Below are 21,038 nucleotides of genomic sequence, written 5' to 3' on the forward strand. Positions count from 1 at the left end.
CTTTCTGCATCTTCATTTGTCCCTGCCCCCAGTGCCACTGACACAACTCCAGCCACTGCACCCACCAACACCGTCTCCCCACCAACGCCCACTATTATGGCCATGTTTGAAAATGGCAGCCATGACGTGGCTTTGATGAAACGTATGAACACAGGTTGGCGCTCAAAGGCCCCCTACCCTTGCAGGCAGTGCGGCGCCATCTTGCGGCAGCCCTCCCTCGTCATCAGCCACCGCTACCTCCACCGAGGCCACCGCTCACACCAGTGCCAGTGCGGCCGAGCTTTTAAGCACCGGCTGCACCTCCTGCGACATTGTGTTCAGCACGCAGAGACCGTAAGCTACATCTGCGTCAGCTGTGGGGAGACTTTCACGGGAGCCAAACTCTTAGCCGAGCACATGAAGGGCAAGTCACGGAAAAAAGCCCGTTCTGGATGTAAATGGAAACGTAAAGTTAAGAGAAAGTGCAGAATGCCCTTTATGTGTGACTGCGGACAACTCTTTTTTAGGCCTTCGGCTTACATATGGCACCAACTTCAAAACAGGACAAAAACAAAACAATCGAAGAAGCCCTCGAAATGACGAAGAACCAACATATCTCTGTTTTACCCATGGTTTGTGCACCACACTGAATCAAGGTGTTCAATCAAAAGGGATCTTTCACATGTCATCTGATTGTCACTGTTTTGTTTAATTTTTGTACTACCAAGTGACAAAATCAAAGCAAAATCACATATGCGTTCATTCTTAATGGCTTTTAATTACAAGCATGTCCTGGATGGTTGTTAACATGTTTTTTTCACCATGTGCAAATGATACATAGTAAACAGAGTTAGAACAAGTTCAGAAATTATTTTTACAACATATTCAAAGTACAAAATAACCCACAAGGAACTTTTTTTTCCACTATAGGATTATCTTAAAACACATCAAAACTCCAGTTTATCCTCCAGAGAAAGAATAAGTCCAGTTTTGTTAATGGTTCTCACAAAGTGCATTCTTAACAGTGAGGTTTGTAAGGGAGTATAAGTCCTCTTGTTTTCTGTTTTTCTCTACAGCTGATTCAAATGTTACGTTCCTGTGAGGCACTGTAGAGGTATTGGTATTCAGGTTGAAAATAGCATATGAATTTTTTTATCATTCTTATATAATCTTTAAAATTTTAACGTCAACGGTCCTCAATATTATGTAGTTTACTTAATTCTTGTCCACTAGATGGAGTTGTTGGGTTGCTGAAAGATGAGTCCACAAGGCAGCTTACACTCAAGTTTCATTGTTCTCAGAACAGGTGTAAACTGATGCTTACAACCTTAAATGTAGACATTAATCTATGAGTTTAAGTTGACATCCCTTAAAACCCTAAGTACTTCAGCTTTGAAATAAAGGTTTCTTCCCACAATACTGGAATTGAAGTTTAGTTTCTTCTCTCGGTTGCTCATCAAAACACAACATTTCATGCACAATTCACTTGGTGGGTTAGAGGAAAGCAGAACAATGAAGAATTGTAAGAAACGGAATCGTATTCAAAAAGCCTGTTTGCAAACAATAATCACCTTGATAACCATTCAACTGTCTGCTGATGAAAAAGAGGATTTGCGATAGGTTTTTATTATTATGCTAACACAAAAACATTGCAAGAAATTTAAAATAAAATTAAGATGAAAAATATATATCTTATTCCACAGGAATAAGGCAGTGATGGAGTCCATCAATGAAACCTTACAAATAGAAGTTCAAGGGTAACGTCAGTGTTGTTCAACCTTGACCTTTTTTTCAAAATTTTGTGTCAAAGGGACTGATGGGGACAAGAACCTTTGAATTTGGTGGGAAATTGCTCACCATTAAAATACAGCCATTAAAAGTGCTTGCCTTTGCTACTGATAGGCCCAGTTGTTACGAGTGTGCTGATCTGCTGTGTGTCTAACCAAGTCTCGCTCTAGGAGAAGTCTTTCTGATATCTCAAGAGCCGTGAGTTGACTCATTGCAGGAAGACAACAGTAGTAACAGGAGCGTTGCAAATATCGGCCAGGAAGTTTGTTGTGTTGGAGCTTAGAGTTATATGAAAGATTTTGGCTGAATATTTAGCTGATTTGGATGAGGCCTTTGAATTTGATGGCCACCCATATTCATTAAAGCCGGAGTATACGGATAAGACTACAAATTGAAGAGCACACGAGGCGCAGACAAAGTGGATCAAGCAAAAAGTACAGAAAGTGTTTGATTAATTTGTCGGGTCATGTGGTGAGACACTAATAGTAACAATGTGAGCCTGTCACTGGCAGAAACAAGCACTTTTAATGGATGTATTCTGATGGTGAGCAATTGCCCGTAATAATAACGTTGTAGCCCATTTTGCGGCTGCAGGCTGCAGCGCTCTCACTCAATACTGGACCAAATTCAAACCTCTCCCCATTAGTCACTTTGACACAAAAATATGGGAAAATAATGTCCAGGTTGAAAAAATACAAAAGTTACCCTTGGTTAGCCCTGGAGCCTTTGACAGTGGATTACAAGGCTCTCCACACTCACTGTTTGAGATTAATTCAGTCCTTTGTGCACCCTCACAAATATAACTGCTGAAAGTACAACAGATTTCTCAAAATGCACTGTGATTCTCCCACACTGAAGGGAAGTCTTATTTTATCTGTACAATTTTACAGCTATGAGTCACTTTGCCGTGCACTCAGCACAAAGCCAGAAGATGAGATCTTTAGTAGGTATGCCAGTCCTCCAAGTGGTTCAGCATGTTTAGAGTCTGGAGCAACTCTGGGTGGAGAGGATTTACTGTCTCACTTTCGTGGATACCGTAGATGAAAACGCTGAAGACAGATTAGCTGTCTCTGAAGTGTATGTAGCCATGTCACCTGCAAATAAACACAAAAAACATAGCAGACAGTGCTTAGACACCACATGCTGCGCTGTGTTGTAAGCAGATCTGCGCAATTTGGGTGGGAGCTGTAAGCGTTGCTAACCTGATCTCCGGGTTTCGGTGACGTAGGACCTGAGACAGCAGCTCAGACGTTTGTTGAAAGCAGCGACTCAGTTCGTCCAGCTTCTGCTCCATGGAGAGGATACGCTGCTCCAGCTCCCGATAGGAGTTATTCCAATTGGCACTGAGGTCACACATGATCATCTGCATCTAAATGAAAATGAAATGCAAATGGAGAAAAAAAAGTGTGAGTATTTACGAGGGGAAAACACTGGGGTCAAACTACAGCCTTAAACCTGACCATATTGCTGGAATCTGTGCAGACACATTTTAAATATATGTTGCAGATTTTATAGTGAAGCTCTGGAGATGCAATGTCTTTTACCGACTTATTGACACACTGTTATATTGGGCCTGTGTGACAGTTTTTAAGCCAACTCACTGGGCAAGAGTCAAGTAAAGCAGCATGTTCAGCTTACAGACTGCAAAGTGACCATGACATGGTTTTCTTTTGTCATCTTACCAAGGGGCAACACTTGCAGTCTGGAAAAACTAGGCTTGTTTTCCATATAAATCAATAGAGAGAATAAAAAGGCACAAATTACACATTAGTGCGTCTCACTGGGTAATGTCTTTATACCTTGGGTTTATTCCACATGGAAAACCTATGTGGGCCTATGAATTCCTGACACAAATGAATCCTGAGACATTTTATGGAGATTTTTTAACAAGCATTTAATGTGTCTGAACACCTAGCGATAAACAGCAGCCTGTAAAATACTGCATAATAGTCTATGTAAGTAGTGAGTGTTTTTAAGAGGAACTTTGTCATCTTATATGGCGTTGGCCTTTCCAGTAGAACATGTACAAAATATTCCAGTGACAGCTGTCGTTTACCTTTGGAAGGTCCACCATCTCGCTGACGTAATCTCTCAGTTTTCTTTGTTTGAGGCGTAAATGCCGAAATCTGCACAGAAAACAACAAAGGTTTGGTAGATCTCAGTCATGTGGATGTATTTCAAACATAAGCGTATTTTAATTACCTTTAATGTTGCACTGAGACAGAAAGGGAAACAGTTCAAAGTCCATTGATTTTATTTAAATAAAGTAATATAATGTTACTATGTGTAGAATTCAAGGTTTAAACGCTCCAATAAGAGTTTTGAAGTGCCTATCTACGGACAGAGCGTCCTATTTTTGGACAAACAGAACAGTTCTGGCACAAGACAAAACCCCCTGATTCGTGGAGGAATATGCTGACAATGGAGTATTCCACTACTCAACATGCAGGAATCCTGCTGTGTTTGTTAAATACCTATAAAACATTGCTCGAAGGTTTTGACATATAAAGGTGGAAAAGGCCAACATTTAGTGAAAACCCATATGGAAACCAATATTGCAATCATGCAACTCTGAAGAGTGATGGTCTCATTACTTTATACTGTTCCTAATCCCAAGGTGTGGAGGTCCCTCCTGCTCGTACTTTCCACAGAATATTTATTTTTAGTGGCTCTGCCTGGTGTAAAGCAGGAAGTACAACCCTTCCACCCAGGCTACAAACACTCACACACATAACCCTGTTGTCAGGATAATGAACCATACAATCACACTTCTGGACTTCCTGTCTTGTGCAGTCCAGTCAATAACAAGAAGACGCAACTCAAATGGTACTGGTTTCCACCTTCTTTTTCTTGATAAGTGTCTTAGAATAAGATGTACAATATGTTGTGTGTTACTGTCAAATTATACTGTTAAAAAAAAAAGGGAAAAGGTCATTTGCCAGCATGTCTCAGAACCTTGCCTTGAATTCTGTGTAATAAAGGGGTGGACCCTTGTTCACGCATGCCCTGCCCACATAAAAAATGCAAACAAGTCTAATTAGTAATCTAAATTAGCCATTAAAAACTGTGACTCTGTGGTTGAGCATGTTGACACGAAGTTAATGACCCATAAAATACACATGTAATGCACACAAACCACCACCCACTTACATCCCTGACCCAGACACACACACATCCTGCCTGAAGGTATAATTTTGCTGTTCAGTAACTCACACTCTGATGGCTTCCAGAAGGCATCTCTGGTGTCTCCGGTGCTCACCACGGTTGCCCTTTGTCAAGTTTGTGCGGTGCAGAAGCCAGCATTCCCTTAGCACATTAGCAGCGGCGTGGCGGATCTGGTGAAAGAACAGAAACGTCAAAACTGACTGATCAAACATGGAGGTTCCAGGAGCAGAAACATGGACCATAAGACCATCAAGATAAAGTCAATCAAACATGCAAGCCGGACTGACAAAAACACATAGCGCTTATCAAATTGTTTATGTCAATCATTTTGGTACAGCAAGTAAAAACTTTCATTTAAACCAGCTGATTGAAACCAGATAGTGTTTCCTGTTCAACTATTTTTCAGATTAGAGATTTCAAATAAAACACAACTTATTTCCACAGAGATGCTCGTATACAAGAATTGACATACAGCCTATAACTGATGTTTAGACATCACCTTTTTGCACTTTTCTCTTTGATTCTATTCACGTCTGTTTGTCTTCCTGCACAAATCACTGTAACTGCCCCGTGATGATGTCACTCAGGCCCTGTTGTGAGGGTTATTAATAGATGCTGTCAGTGTTTGCATCCAGATGTCTTCCCTTGTTCCCATCAGTGTAAATCTGGACTGCACCAGATAGCTCGGAAGAATGCAAGCACAAAAACAGACACACACACACGCACCAGAACAACCACAAGCAAGGCATAAAGATGCACCTAGTGACAGGATGCAGCCACCGGGAGAAAGGAAATGGTTGTATCCTCCAAAGCGGTGCACCTACTGCAGTCAGGCACTGCTTCAGAGTGCATACAGAGAACAAACTGAAACTAAGATTGTAGGAGCTATGTCAGTCATATTACATATTTGACCTTGTTTTTGTTTTTTGCTGTATGTTTGCCTATTTCTATGTATATACATTGAGAGCAGCGTAAAACCGGAGTCAGATTTCTTGTATGTATGGCCTACAGATATACGTATCTGGCCAATAACACGTATGTACATTCCTAAGGCACTTTATTGGCTTTACGACAACGTTCCTAGTGAGCTTTTATTCATCAAGCACGTTTTCCCATCAATAAGCAAACACTTGAATCCTATCCAAGTCTACAAACAGAGTAAGCCCTCTGCAAGCCACTTCCACACACACTCACAAACACACACGTAAGCTCAACCAGTTTCCTGCCGGTCGCTGCACCGTCCTGAACTGACACAAGTTTCTTTCCTGACAGAAATCAGATGATTTCCTCTGTTTGATGCCTTGAAAATGCTATAAAGAGGTAGGCAGACCTCATCTCCCTCCTCTTTTCCCACACTATCCCATCCTCTGGTGTCTCTTATTTAAGGAAAAAAAGAATTAAAATTAGACTCAAAAACCAAAATATGCATGCGACACAGAAAATAGTGACGCTTCCATCCTGACGGCTCCGTCCGCTTTATCATCTCTCTTATTTGTCTTGCTACACTGGAGTAACTTTTGATGAAAGGTTTACTGTTTACTGTAAACAAGGAAGTTTATTTCATTATTAGATACATATTATCACAAACATACAAAAATAAGAGCCCATTAGAGAAACCTCAAATGTAAAAATAGCACTTATATTGCCCATTTGTTACAACTGCTATATTGGACATTTAAATGTAGATGTATGTCTTTGTCAAGGTTGGTACAGGAGGGCCTTTGATGTGACATTTTGTCACATGACACCACTTCTACGGTGACTTTCAAAGTTAAGCGTCAATGATCTGACCTATATTGAGCTGTTCACGTGTAAAGACTCTATTTCCTTTAAATCCTCTGCAGGAAAGTGTTGCTTTATGGTGTTTTTCTTTTAAACAACCAGAATTTTACACGTTTTGGCCCATTCCATATAAATAACATATTTTACATAACTGATGAGCATTTTCCAAGCATACCAAAGTGTTTTATTTTTTTTATTGAGTTATGTTATTGTTGTCTGGCAATGCCGTGCAGACTTTTCAAATCATTCTGCACTTACAGCTGCAGTACCACACAATGTTCCAGTGACTTTGACAACAATAAACACAGACTTGGTCTTCATTGTGATGGATTACCAAACTTGAACAGGTTTCAAGTTCCTGCAAGCCGATTTTCATACAGAAATTAGAGGGAAGGTACATTAAAAGAAAACTAAAACATTGCAGCGCATTTTGAAACAGAGTTAGCAGTAACATAAAGTACCCATGATTTGTAGTAAATGGGCCAAAACATGCAAAAGTATATGATCTTTGAAGTAACACCTATCAGATGAAGCCTGTCATAGTGATGCAAAGGATAAGAAATCGCAAGCGGAAATGGTTATGCATGTTCATCCAAAAGTCGTATCTGATGAAGAAAACTGTCGAACTTATAGACACATTACAGTGTTTTCATAATGTAAACTATAACATTATGATATACTTTTGCTTAATAACTTATTTTGGTCTTACCCTTTTAGAGATCTGGATGTCCAGCATGAAGAAGTGCACATGCTTCTCCCCTTTGTTCAAAGCCAGCGTCTTGGTAACGACTGCCACCAGCATGGCAGTGCAGGCTACACCCTAAAACCCAACACACACACACACACACACACACACACACACACACACACACACACACACACACACACACACAGATGTTGGCATGGTTACTAATATATTCACCATCTGCCTTCTGTGTTCTCGACAATTTCTCAATAATCATGTAAGCGTTGGAGACTGATCCTAAATACTGAAGTGACATCAACAAGGCAGAACTCAAGAGAAACTGATGTTAACTTTAACAGTCTGATTTTAAGCCTGAATTTGTCTAAATCCTCAACAGTTGGTCTTGTATATTTTGCTCCACCATTCCCCCCAAGGGAAGGCACTTATTCAGAAAACTGAATGTTGATCCTCATACCTCATATGGTTTTGTCCAATAAATCAAAGTTATATTTACACAGAGAGTTCAATGGCTAGGCCTCTGTGGCACTGCTATAGTGCTGCTTTCCTCTGAGAATAGCTTTGTGCTATTGCTGGACAGGGAACTACAGGATGATGGTGAAGATTCAGATTTGGGCTGCAGAGAAAATCACATCCACATAGTCACACAAAAAGACATGTCATACGAAACACAGACAATAAACACTGCACTGATATCACGTCCACCAAGGATAATGAAACATAACCAGTCTTTACCTGTTTTCCTCTTTTCAGCTTGCATTAGAAACAGAGAGAAAGAAAGAGAGATCAAGCATAAGAAAGCACAAAGCAGAGTTTTCAATTTGTACATCACTCCAACAGCCACAAAATATCTATCATTACACCGTCTGTGAACCCTGGGAGGTACAAACTCTTTCCTTGGATCCATCCACACACAGTGATGGGATGCAAACAGTGTTGTCAACCCCTGAACACAGCTGCAAATTGAGTTATGGCTGGAGTTAAGCAGAAGTGCTGACCATAGAGGCTTTCAGCCATATTACAGGTGTGAGAGCCCCAGTGACTGGCTCCTAGAACTGCCCTGATGGGAGAAGGAAATTATTTTTTTCCAAATCACTGGCACAGGTTGGCACACCCTCCTGTTGTAGTGGTGCCAAAGGCAATAAACCACCTAAAAATGGATATGGTGGAAAGTTTTCCCTTAAAAGGGGGGGAAGCTTATAAAAACAAGGCAGATGGAGAATGAGAGAGGGAAAAGATTGTTTTTTACTCTGTCACAGAGGTGTCTAAACCGGACTCTTGCCCACGTCCAGAACCACAGCGGTGACACTTATCTGCTTGTACCAGAATTTAACACAGCAGACGTGAGGCAGCCAACCAAAGTCTGTTGCCTATTTAAACACACTGCCACTCCTCGCTCTCGGTGACTTATTGTTTATCTTACTTTACTGTAACTCTTTGTGTTTTATCTCAAATACCATTTCCCCATTCCTTTTACCCCGCCATCTCTATCTCCGACCCTCCCTTCCACCTTTTTGTCAGTCCTAACCTTGCCACTGCTTTGCGTAATCATTAAAACCACAATATTGTCTTGCTGTTATAGAAAAAAAACTGCACTGTGTAATCAAACAATTTGACTATTATAACTACTGACAGACTTCAGGGCTTCTTTGAAGGATGAGTTCATTTAAGCAGAAGCATCCCACTCCATACAGTGTTCTTTCGTGGACTGCACAGCACCCACTGCATGTTGACAGTTTCCCTCCATCAGTCTTATCACGTGAGTGCCTGGTACCACCAAGGTCTTTACATTAAAGCTGTGATATAAATCACACACACAGGGGAATGAAGGCATTCAGGTCTGTCAGCACATCTCGGGTGTGCAGCTGGGTAAAAGGGGTCCAAGATAACAAGTGGAATAGTGCAGAATTGGTTAGAACACAAAAACTGCAGGAGAAAAGTGAGCCAAAGTGAACTGACCCAATATGAAATGGGAAAATTAAATAGGAAAAAATGGGGGGAAGAGTTGCTGCAATGGAACAGAAGAGAACAGAAACAGAAGGGAATGAATCAAACCAGAGAGGATGATATGGAGCAGAAAAGAGCAGAACAATATGGTGCAGAACATAGGGAAATAAAATAAAACAACTCAGAACAGAATAGAACTGAATATAGAGACCAGCATGAGGATGGAATAGAGTAGAAGACAAATGAAAGGAGCAGAACAGAATAAAGCAGAACTCATGAAAAGTGAAGGTGTGTGAAAATGGACCTGTACTGACACAGAAAAACAAAATGAAAATGAAAATGAAAAGAACAGCAAAGAACATCTTGTTTTAGTGCCTTGTCAAGCTGGTAGTCCACACAGAGAAATGCCAGGTGGTTTGGTTGTGAACAAATACAGAAGTGAAACAAAGATAAGATGTGCTCTTTTGTGGTTATCAAACTGAGCATTATATGTATTTTTGCGTTCACACCACTACGGCTAAGAAATTTTCAAACAAGAGGCCAAAGATGCCAAAACAACCACTTGAAATGAAATAAAAGGAATGCCTCAACAAGTATTGTGTGTTTTATACTTAAATATGCACGCAGTTGCATGCTATTTCTTTAGCACTTGCACAAAACCTTTTTATATCATAATGAATATAACATTTTCTTACATACATTACATTTGTCAACAAGCAACCTAACCTAGTTACCATGACTCCAGTGAAGAGACACACTGCCTTGCCACAGCTGGTGTTGGGCGACACATCACCATAGCCCACTGTGAGGAAGGTGATGGCTATGAGCCACAGAGCCGTGTCCATGTGGCCTGTCGATTCTTGGGTCTTCCTGCAGGGGAAAGAAAGCAGGACAGAGACTGTGTTGTAACAAAATTTGTTAAATTCATTCGTATGGATACTGTAGTTATGGGCAGAAGGCCACATTCTTGACATAAACAAAACCATAATCCACTTTTATATAACCCCAACCAACTTAAATCTAAACATGAAACTATTTTCAAATTCTGTATGAATACATAACCATGTTCTACTTAAACATTATCATTTTAATTGGATGCCAGTGACATTTTAGAACTGATTCCTGACTGTATAGATTGATTCAATGCTGTTCACAACAATCCATTCCCCTATAATTTGTCCCAAATTACACTGTTCTTACAGGGACCTTCTTATGATTACAGTTATATATTCCTTTCTTAATAACCATATGCCCAATCCCAACCCACTGGTCTGTGAATCTGTCATAACTCAATGGACTTGATAACTTTATGTCTTAAATACAGCAATAACAAGCACCCAAGACAATGAGTCTTCTGTGTTTGATAAAGGTGTTGTTTGTTAATCAAACTGTGTTATCAGCACTGATGCTTACAGTACTTAGGCAGAAAGGAAGTGGGTACTAATGTAAACCTGTAAAACATTATGAGTCCAGTACACTTGGCAGAAACCACACAAAGAGGCCATACAGGGTGTGAGTGCTCATCTGTCTTGTGATCAGCTTATATAGAAAATGGCTGGTGTAACAGTTCAATGTTGAAAAGGTTGGTGGTCTTATCAGCCATCAATCATAAACTCTTTTATTACCTTTGACAAATCAAAACACACAAGACTGAGACGTGAAACTGAAGACAAAAACCTCCCATTAGGGTTCAAATGAACAAATGACCTCACACTGTTTAAACAGCCAAACAGGCTGCAGTGGATAAGGCTGACGTTTAGTTGGCTCGCGTTAAAGAGCAATTTGTTAGAGTAACAAAATAGAATATCATGATGATCAAATCCATTATTAGAAATCCATTCTGAACAGGAAAGTGAAATTGACCATCAAGGTTTGAGGAGGAATGTTAAACTACCAAGCATGTTGGGGTTTTTTAAGGTGCATGTGTGTGTGACGGGGAGTGGAGGTTTGGGGGAAGATAGTAACGGACAGAGCTGTAGCATGTGTGTGTGTGTTTAGGCTTCCATGAAGGAGAATAAAAAACAGAATTTTACAGTGATTATTCATTAGTGCAGGTATGGTCGTCATTTATTGTAAGAGTACTGACTGTATGAAGAACCAATCAAAAACATTCTTGTATAGTCTGTCAGATCATTTCAAAGACTACTGACTATTTTTGCACAAAAGCCTCATAACTGAAATTCTGTCAAAGTCATCCAGTGAAAGAGGGGCAGTCTCTTGTTTGCTCCATCCATGATATCTGATTGTAGTTAATCTTCACTTTCATAAAGGAAATAGAGAATGTTAATTTTGAATCTAATAAAACCATAATGACTATTGCAGAAAGCAATTCTTGCTGCTACTTTGTCTATGTGTTGAGTCCAGTCAATATTTGTTGAGCGTGGACAGCGCTCTCATAAAACTATTCAGAGCAAAGATTATGTAGGATGGTGAAATTTTAAGTTAAGTTTTTACACACATATTCAGTTTATTTCATTGTTCAGCTCACAGTTCCAGAGCAAAAATATACCCATGCTGTAAGTTGGGAAATTTGTACTGAATAAAGGAATATATAAGGAAAAACACTTATTTGCTTTCTTGCCTAGAGTTGGATGAGAAGACTGATACTCCTCTCTCGGAAGATGCTTACTATGAAGTTGCAGCCAGGCGATGGATAGCTTAGCTTAGCACAAAGACTGGAAATAGGGGGAAACAGCTAGCCTGACTCTGTCGAAAGGTTAAAACAATTCTGCTTACCAGCACCTCCAGGAAGTCACTGCTCCTGGCCAGGAAACTGTCTGGCACATATCCTCCCGTAACACCACAATGTGACATTTTTTACCTTACCATAACTTTGTACAGAGTCAAGCTTACTGTTTGCCTGAATCCAGTCTTTGTGCTAAGCTAAGTTAATCATCTCCTGGCTGTAGCTTCATAATTAGTGTACAGAAGTGAGAGCGGCGTCAATTAATTTTTACCTAACTGCTGCAAATTGTATCAATACTATGAATACCTGTTGTTTCAGCGTAGATTTTTCATTGATGCTTTCCCATTTAAAACCATTCCTATTTTTGATGGATGTCTCTCATTATATGCACAGTCAATCTCCAGCTGGTGCAAGAGCTAATGTGTCTCTTTTTTGTGAATATATTATGTACTGATTGTAATGTTTAGTATGCATAGAGAACATACATCATGTCAGTTTTTTGCTAGTGGTTTACCTATAACTAAGTCTTTTTGTAAGGATTACACACACATGCAGTTATCTTCCCTACCTCTCACACAAAGTGAGCATCCAGGATGCGGTGAGCCAGAAGAAGAGGATGAAGACCAGCAGCGTGCGCCCCGGGTATTTGTTCATCAGTACCTTGAGAACAAAGCGGAAGGTGAAGTTGATGTTGTTGAGCGAGCCAATGCTCCTGTAGGAGGCGCTCAGCAGCACTTTGCTGTGCAGCAGGATGGTTCTGTGCACCAAGTACAAGCGGAGGAACATCAGCACTGACAACAGCAGTTCCATGTCCATCAGGGCCTCGCCGTGGTGGTCGGAAACACAGAGCGGAGCCGAGGAAGAGGAGTTGACATGGAGGCCCACATCCCAGTATGTGCCAACAGGATGGATGACACAGACTAAGAGCTCCAGAGTGATCACAAGAACCCTGTGGCTGGTCATGGCAATACGCCAGTCCACCTGGTTGTGGTCAATGATGAAGAGCTGAAAGAAGAAGGAGGACAGTTAAGATGGAGCGTGAGGTAAGAAAAACATGATAAAAGTGCTGATGAAGATGGAAACAGTGAAAATGCAGTTGGATGTTTGGACTTCACTTCACTGAATGTATGCACAGTTTGACACTAGAAGGATGTTTTCACATTCATCTGCCGAAAGTAGAAAGTTTCTCTGTGCTCATTGTAAATCAGATTTTAAGGGGTGGGCCTACAAGCATGGTGTGTGATCAAATAATATATATATATATATATATATATACTGTATATATATGTACTACCTTATGATACAACTGTTTTCCTTAAAAAAACATTGAACATATAAGTAAGTGAGAATGTGTTAATCCTCTCAATAGCTATCTTGATGTTTTTTGCTTGATTTAGTTGGTCTCCTCTGACAGCAAAAAATTAAAGCTACATTAGACATCACTGAACACTGCTTGTGTGTTGGTCTCCACCCTAAAACTACCCTCCCTTATCTCCTCTTTGCACTTGCATGCACCCCACTTGTATCAGACACACATGACTTGCAACCAAACTAAAAACTCTGTAGGTGACAGCATGATCCCACCAGTCTGACAGATAAAGAGTAAAAGATACCTTGAGTCATGAAAAGTGGGTCAGTATACTACAGTATACTGTGCACGGTGCTTTCTACACTTGTTAGTACGGGCGCTTTATTGAATACGCATGCTGTGAGTTTGCATGAAGGCAAATGAAAGAGTGTTTACTCTGTTTAATTTCAACCAAATTGCTTCATGTATATTGAATTCACACACAACGGCAGCGAGCCATGTGGATTGGAAAAATATCGCAGCTGCAACATTGTGTATTCCTGTGTGGGCTAAGGTTTTCGTCCAGGGTTTTTTTTATGCATACAGCAAATATAACACAGATTATCAGTGTTGAGGCTACCATCAGTGGACCGAGAGCTCCTTTTCAAAACAATTGCCCCCAAGTATCTCTAACAAAATATCATTCTAACCACGCTAATTTGGAACAAACATAACTGGTATAAAAAAGTCCTGAAGATCAGCAATGCACCTATGCATGCACACAGACAGGCTCTCGCTCGGCACATCACAATAAGGGCGTCCGAACTGTTGGAAACAAAGGGGAAAAGTCAAACTCACCCTGATGTCCTTATAATGGAAAGCTATAATGAAGACCAGGAGACACCCAGTGGACAGGCTGATGGAACAGTTGATGATTAAGGCAATGTTTGAGCCCTGGGAAGGAAAGAGAGAAAAGGGAGATAAGGCATAAAAGGAAGGCTTTCTGCAGCAGCTGAGAGTTGATTTCTTTCCATTAATGTTCTCCATTATCATGTTTTTCTTTTTTTAAATAGCTCCTGAATAGAACAGTTTCCATGTCCACAGTGGCAATAACAGGAGTGGAAAGAGTACAAGAATATTCAACTAAAGCTGAAATGCTCAATTAACATCAATTAACTGTTTATAACTTATTAAACAAAAATGATTCATTATTCTTCCCAAATGATCGTTTTGCACAGTATGACAGTATGCTGACTACAAAACAGAGAAATAATGAAAAGGAAAGTTCATTTTATGTATATTTTCTGATCTGAAGTTAATGATATTGTGCTGCCATGCTTCAGTGGTGATGGCCAGAATAGCAGTATCTTTATTAAAGTGATTTAGTGATGAATCACCCTGCACAAATCATACATCAATAGTAGCCCAAGTTTATGCATAATCCATGATGATAAAGGGATATTAAACAATAGAAATGTATGGCAAAAATAGCACTTTGTCAGTAGTTTAGAGACTCACAAATCAAATCATGTTTTTAGGGGAGCTTGTGTCTTATTAAGAGGAGTCCAGCTCCATCTGGCTACCTTATAGTTTGAACCCTGATTGTACTCTTATGGAGGATCAAATGGTACACATCTAGGTCAGGATACATCTATAAAAAATGCACTTTTCAGTAAGAAGAATGAACTACTCCTGTATTGTCTTTTCCACAATGAATAAAAATGAATCTCCCTTTCAAAAGAGTGTTAACCATTTTCTCTTTATACTCAAGGGTTTGTTAGAGATTTCCTTTCCATAAAAGATTATTTAGAAGTCATTTAAATGCAATATCCTGCTGATTGTGTTACAACAGCGTAACTGTAGGCTATGTAATTCCTGCCTTTCCAAAAGGAGCTTCATTAGAAATTTACAGTTCTTGGACCTAATGAAAGTGGAATTAGTGATTCTGTAATGTACTCCAAATAAAGTACTTAAAAAGCCACTCAATTACAGTAGCGAGAGTGCTTGTAATTAAATACTTTCCATTCTAGGGAACTGACAGCTGGACACCGATACACACGATTGTCTGATTGTTTTCACAAACTGAAAATGAAAACTAAGCATAGGCCTCTGTCATATCACCTGGATGTCAGCAGGTTAATGATACCCTTCATTCATGCATCTCCGTGCGACTAATGCAACGTCAATGGAAGTTTTTTAACGGGAAGTGCAGTTTATTGTGGTTTACAGTTAAAAAGATAATTACAAACTTTCAAACTTGAGGAAACTTTAGTGTGTAGGTGGTACGATGTGACGTCCGTTGGCAGGGTACGCCAGTTTCCACAGTAGCATCCACATCATGTCTGTATTTCATCCAGGGCTAATTAGAAGACCCCACAAAAGTTCAACATTTCACCACATTCCATAAGGAGAGTTCAACAACATGTTTCTTGCCGAGTTTTAAAAATTGTTTTTGTAACGTTTTCCTGTTGGAAACACTCATTTCAGGCCCGGTGAAACTAATTTGGGTTAACCTTAACCTTGTTTCTCATCATCGTCTTGGACATACAACAAGCCACCATCACCGGGACAGGCCACCCACGGCATAGCAAAAAAAATTAAAATAAAACACTGAATCCAATGCAAAAGAAGGTGGTCTGGTTTGTATGTACTGTAATAAATAAATACTTCAAAAGAAATAATACATGCATCTGACTTTAATTTTCTAATTTAGTTTGTTATTCATGTGTGGTTTTATTAGCTTTCCTGGAGATTCTCATGCTATAGGTCACTCATGGAACTAGGGGTATCCTGTAATACACTTAAGGATAGGCTTACAAATATTATCCTGCAAGAACATTATAGGGATGTAGTGGGACAGTCACAGGGAAGGAAACATCACAGCAGGTAAAACAAAGAGTGACCCTTCATGCCAGTCAAACACTGCACCAGACAACACTGGTGGATTTGTTGGGCGTAAGTATGCTGATGAGTGAAATCATGGCACTGATGGTTCCAATTAAACACTGTACAGGACAAGTGTGGCTGATTAGTTGTCAGAGATTTTTTTAAAAAAGCCATGAAAGACCACATGTGAGTAGGATGTCACTTCCCTGCAGTTCTCCATCCCGGTCCGTGACACCCTTAGCACTGCTGGTTTTCTTTCTTACCAGATAGAGAGAACCACTGCCCTACAGTAATATTATAGTTATCTTTTGGATGAGGATAGTGGTTCATGACTCAGTAGTCAACATGTTTTCATTATCACAAATGACCACAGCAGCACCATCCAATAATTACTGCTCTCTTTTTGTGCATGTGTTGATCAGCGAAACAACCCAGATAAGGTTCACCTATATCTTAGACTAAGTTGGTAAATGGATCTGTACAGTCTAGTCTTCTGACCACTCAAAGTGCTTTTACACTACATGAGACATTCACCCTTTAACACACATTCACTCAGTGATGGCAAAGTCCATCGAACAGAAACTAACATTCATACACCAATGCACGGCATAGTATCTTGCTCAAGGATACTTCAACATGTGGCACCAGGAGCTGGGGATCGAACCCACAACCTTCCGATTAAGGAACAACCCGCTCTGCCTCTGAGCCACAGCCGCCCACCAAGTTCCAGCAGATGGCAACAGATTTTACACAGGTTCGCCTTGTTTTGGGCCATAGTTGACTCATATGTAGTGTGGAAGTGTATATCAGCCTCTGTGTGTCTTACATTAATGCTTTCAGGCCAAATGTGGGTAACACAGAGGATGCTGGTTTTGGGGATGAGTAGCAACATGTTGTGAGCAAGAGCAGGTAGAGCCGACATCCTGGTTTGTGGGTGAGTTTTGTCTACTGCATATAAGCTGTAGGTAGGCTTTATACGTAAGCCAGTTTTCAGTATGGGGGTGAGCTGCAACCACATTGCAGCATGCGGTCTCATTTCAGAAAATATAGTGGCACCTGCATTTCAATTTTAAGGGGAGGTGAATGGGATGGTGTTTGCTATGACAAAATGTTGGAAACAAATATATCTTTTTTTAAATGATAAGGAAAAGGAAAAGTAATATATATATTAATATATTTTTTTGTTTGCTGATGAATAATTTTTAGATATCTGCAGTGGCTTAAGTCCAAGCACCGCACTTTTACATTTTATACAGAGGTGGCATTTAGCACTAAACCTCCAAGTACACACAACAAAATGATCATCCATTATACTTCTGCACTTTCATTCGCCCTTGGACCTGGCCCGTTACTTTAAAACAACAAAGCAAATAAGGTAAAAAAGGTGGTGTACCAAGTCAGAAATGTACAATGAAAGCATAAATACAAAACAAAAACATGTTAAGCTGCCAGTCAGCACAGACAATTAAAACATGACAACATATAACATATATACTCACAAACTTTTAAGATAGCAGGACAAAAAGGACAATGGACACAGTCTGATAAATACAGACAGAAAACAACAGCCATGGCAAGCATGCAGTGATTATGTATGATGGCAGATCTGGTTATGAAAATGAATAAGAATAAGATGCTCCTTTACTGATTGAAAGAGTAGTTGTATCACATATTTAATGGAGGGATGTCCCAAAACTGGGTTCTTTTCCTCCTCGAGACAACAATGTCCCCTTTTATGCTAACTAACTTATCTCCAGCTGAATGATTCAGAATGATGAATGTTCAAAAGGATGGAGGTGTTAAAAGTGTTCAGATTTCCCCAGTAAAGGAAACCTCACATCACACTGTGTTTCTCTTTTACTCTATTCTCTTAATCATGCTAGCCTTTTGAAGTCTGTGAAGTCATTCCAGGAAAGTCGTCAAAGAGCTGCAGAAAAGAGGACACAGGTTGCATCCAGGTCAGAGTGCATGCTCCTGGCTTTAACACAGCCGAACTCAATACATAGAGACTTTTAGACTGGCCATGCAAACACTCTAATTATACACTAAATGATGTGGAAAGATAGCCTGTGTACTGTGAGCAATCTCGCTGTAGGGGAAGAGGTGAAATGTGGAAAAACGTTCCGTAAATAGCCCTGTTTTTTCGTGCATAACCATGAAAAGGTAATCTTAAAATATAAATTTGTAGACTGGAGTTAACTTTGATAGGCATGCAAGTTAAGTTTTCCAAAATATCCTGCAGTGAACTTTAAAAAAAAATGAAAACCAATAATACTGTAGAGCTCTACTTTTGTTAAGACAGTCCTGTTTGACCAAAAGTCACGTCAGTCCACAGGAGGAGGAAGATGTCACAGCTCACACTCACGACTTGGAAATCACATGAAGTTTAAAGATGAATGCCGAAAATGGTTTTATACACTGAATTGTTAAATCAACATTGCAGCCTCTCCAAATTAATCTGCTTTAACTGCTGCAGAGAACACTTTTCCAGTGCATCAGCATTTCCATGGCACCGAAGTTGATGCCTGTTGTTAGGAATGGACAGACAACACCTGTTCTTGGTTCGTATTTGTAAACTGGAATAGTAATGTCGTATCCGTGCCAGCAAGCACCGTAAATTTCACAACCATGTTTCTGCAGGTCCAATTCTCTGAATGCACCAGGCCTTTAATTATTTATTTTTTTTATTTTTGCAGGTCAGGCCATATTTCCATAGGTTTCTAAAAAGATTGTAGCTTATGTGAGTTAGAAATGCGGGGCTCTTTGACACTGTAATCAATCACTGACTTCACAGCATAGAGGTGGTCTGCTGTTTTGCGGCATGCATGAGAGCTTTTTTCCACATGTGGAACTGGCGTGTGCTGTAGGAAGTCAGGGGGAGTTAATAATTTGTTGATTGTGTGGCCTGGCATTGTTATCCACTGAGATCTGCATGTTAATGTCATGAGGCTCTGCTACCAAATAGTGTGTCTGGAAATGGAATAACTAATCAGGAGGTCAGAAAGGTTCAAAGCCCAGGTGCAGGTTCTGCTGTTGTGCTGCATGGGTCTTGGACTGTCAAGGAAGTTGTTATGACAACAAATGGAGCCAGTTGTGTAACTGTTTTTTTCTGCACCAGTTATGATAAATGTTACTACTGAAATATGTTAGTTTAGTACATACATAGTTTAATATAATACCATTAATTTGTCTGTATTATAGTCTGAGTGAAAAGCTATTTTGAGCTCCTGTAACTTCTCCTTAAGTAGTTAAAGAGGAGCACAGCAGCAGATAATTAACATTGCTTTCCACTGTATGATGCAGGAAACAAGATTATGATGGTTTCGCTGATTATTTTTATAATTTGATGATGAGTTCAAGGGCCTGTCTGGACCAGCCTAAAAACACAAAGTGAATTTTTTATGTCAAACATTTGGCTGCTTTACAAAGCATGTACTGCAGTGTGAATGTTCTAAGTTAAAACCCTCTGCAATGTGTGCAAAAGTGCAACATTTCATTAGCTCAAGCTTAGGTTTGATTTGTGAGATTATAGTTTAGTAGCAGAGGGCAGTATAATGAGCGTGCTGTAAGACTACAGCTTTAAGGCCAAGTGTCAACAAAACCAAAGTATCACATTTCAAACTAGTCCAATCGAAGTATTTGATTTGGTTATCCGGTCAGTTCCTACACACTGAAGTCAGCCTAATAAACTTTTAAATAAGTGTTTAATTTCTTCAACCTACCGGTGTATAGATGAAGGGACATAACTCGGCGTGGATTATCATGAGCAGTATCCCGAGCACAGCGGTGCCCAAAGCCAGCGCGCACAGGCGCTTTTTATCCTCCAATAAAAACTTTCTGTCTCGCAGTCTGTAGAGGTTGTCTCCCTCCATAGGAGCTGTCCGCTTCCCGGGAAGTGACAGCGGCACGGACACTTCTGCCGAGTCCCCGCCGTTTCGATTGATCAGACCATCACAAGTCACACAGTCCACTTTGGAGTTGCCGCGCAGGCTGCAGTTTGTCATCTCCATCTCCAGAGCGCACACGAGACGAGCGGCTGTCCCTCTCTCCCTGTCGTCGCTGTCCGCTGCTCCGTCCTCTGCCTGTCCGCTCTCCCCTTTGCTTTCCTCCCGAGTTGGGGAAGGCATATTCCGATGGGCGCACTGTCTACCAGGCCCTTCTCTCGTTTGTCGCTCATCGAAGTAGCGGGTTGAACAAAACTTTGCCTCCAGCACACCCTCACCTTAACACTCCTACCAACCGGCGCGGCTTGGTTACGCGCACTGATGCTGCTTGCCCACGGCAGTATGGCTATGTACTCCCTATTTGCATGGGTCATTATTTTAAGAGTGTGCGTCAGTCAGCCACAAATAAATTCTTTGTGTGTGTGTGTGCGTGCGTGTGTGTGTGTGTGTGTGTGTGTGTGTGTGTGTGTGTGTGTGTGTGAAACGTGAAAAGAAATAGGTTTTTTTGTTTTGTTTTGGTTTGGGTTTGTTTTTTATATACATTTTTCCACTGTTTTATATTTTATTGTTTAATTACCAAGGAACAAGCCACTTGCTTGCCTTTTATTTTATTTTATGAACAAAAGTAAGGCAATCTATAAAAATAGGAATCTCAGTTTACATGTTTTTACTTAATTTTTGCTAACAGCAGCTACAGGGTGACATCTTGTGGCTGAGTGCCTTCAACCTCGGAGTCTATTCCAAACATTAGTCAAGGCTTGCCAACATTGGCAACGACCCATATCTGTCCTGGCCTTCAGTCTTCGGTTGTTTTTTTCTGGTATTTTTCTCTATGGTGTTTTTTTTTTTCTTTCAAATAAAAAATTAATT

The 21,038-nt window shown here is 40.2% G+C and overlaps 2 protein-coding genes across 3 annotated transcripts in view; one reads left to right on the forward strand and one right to left on the reverse strand.

Moving 5' to 3' along the window:
- The window catches only part of si:dkey-79d12.4 (zinc finger protein 62 homolog), a 6,478-nt gene extending 5,080 nt beyond the window's left edge, over window positions 1–1,398 (forward strand). For both annotated transcript variants that reach the window (XM_051405571.1, XM_051405570.1), the window contains one exon: window positions 1–1,398. This exon is cut by the window's left edge and continues 1,420 nt beyond it. In XM_051405571.1, coding sequence (XP_051261531.1) covers window positions 1–579 — 579 coding nt within the window. In that variant the 3' untranslated portion in view covers window positions 580–1,398.
- On the reverse strand, window positions 738–20,597 carry kcnn4 (potassium intermediate/small conductance calcium-activated channel, subfamily N, member 4). The gene is made up of 9 exons (XM_051405582.1): window positions 19,947–20,597; window positions 14,197–14,292; window positions 12,619–13,055; window positions 10,099–10,234; window positions 7,424–7,534; window positions 4,981–5,102; window positions 3,824–3,893; window positions 2,970–3,136; window positions 738–2,861 (listed from the first exon to the last, which is right to left on the reverse strand). The coding sequence occupies exons 1-9, from the start codon at window positions 20,349–20,351 to the stop codon at window positions 2,858–2,860; spliced, it is 1,548 nt and encodes a 515-aa protein (XP_051261542.1). The 5' UTR covers window positions 20,352–20,597; the 3' UTR covers window positions 738–2,857.
- Window positions 20,598–21,038: the final 441 nt, after the last annotated feature.

This window comes from Dicentrarchus labrax, unplaced genomic scaffold (assembly GCF_905237075.1).
Source record: "Dicentrarchus labrax unplaced genomic scaffold, dlabrax2021, whole genome shotgun sequence".
Classification (NCBI taxonomy): domain Eukaryota; kingdom Metazoa; phylum Chordata; class Actinopteri; family Moronidae; genus Dicentrarchus; species Dicentrarchus labrax.

Excerpts from the sequence above, each read along its gene's own strand:
- kcnn4 (XM_051405582.1), bottom strand. The coding sequence starts at position 20,351 with ATGCCTTCCCCAACTCGGGAGGAAAGCAAAGGGGAGAGCGGACAGGCA. Across the intron at positions 13,056-14,196 it reads TCCATTATAAGGACATCAGG|CTCTTCATCATTGACCACAA; the intron begins GTGAGTTTGACT and ends TTCTTCTTTCAG. Across the intron at positions 10,235-12,618 it reads ATGCTCACTTTGTGTGAGAG|GAAGACCCAAGAATCGACAG; the intron begins GTAGGGAAGATA and ends TTTCCCCTGCAG.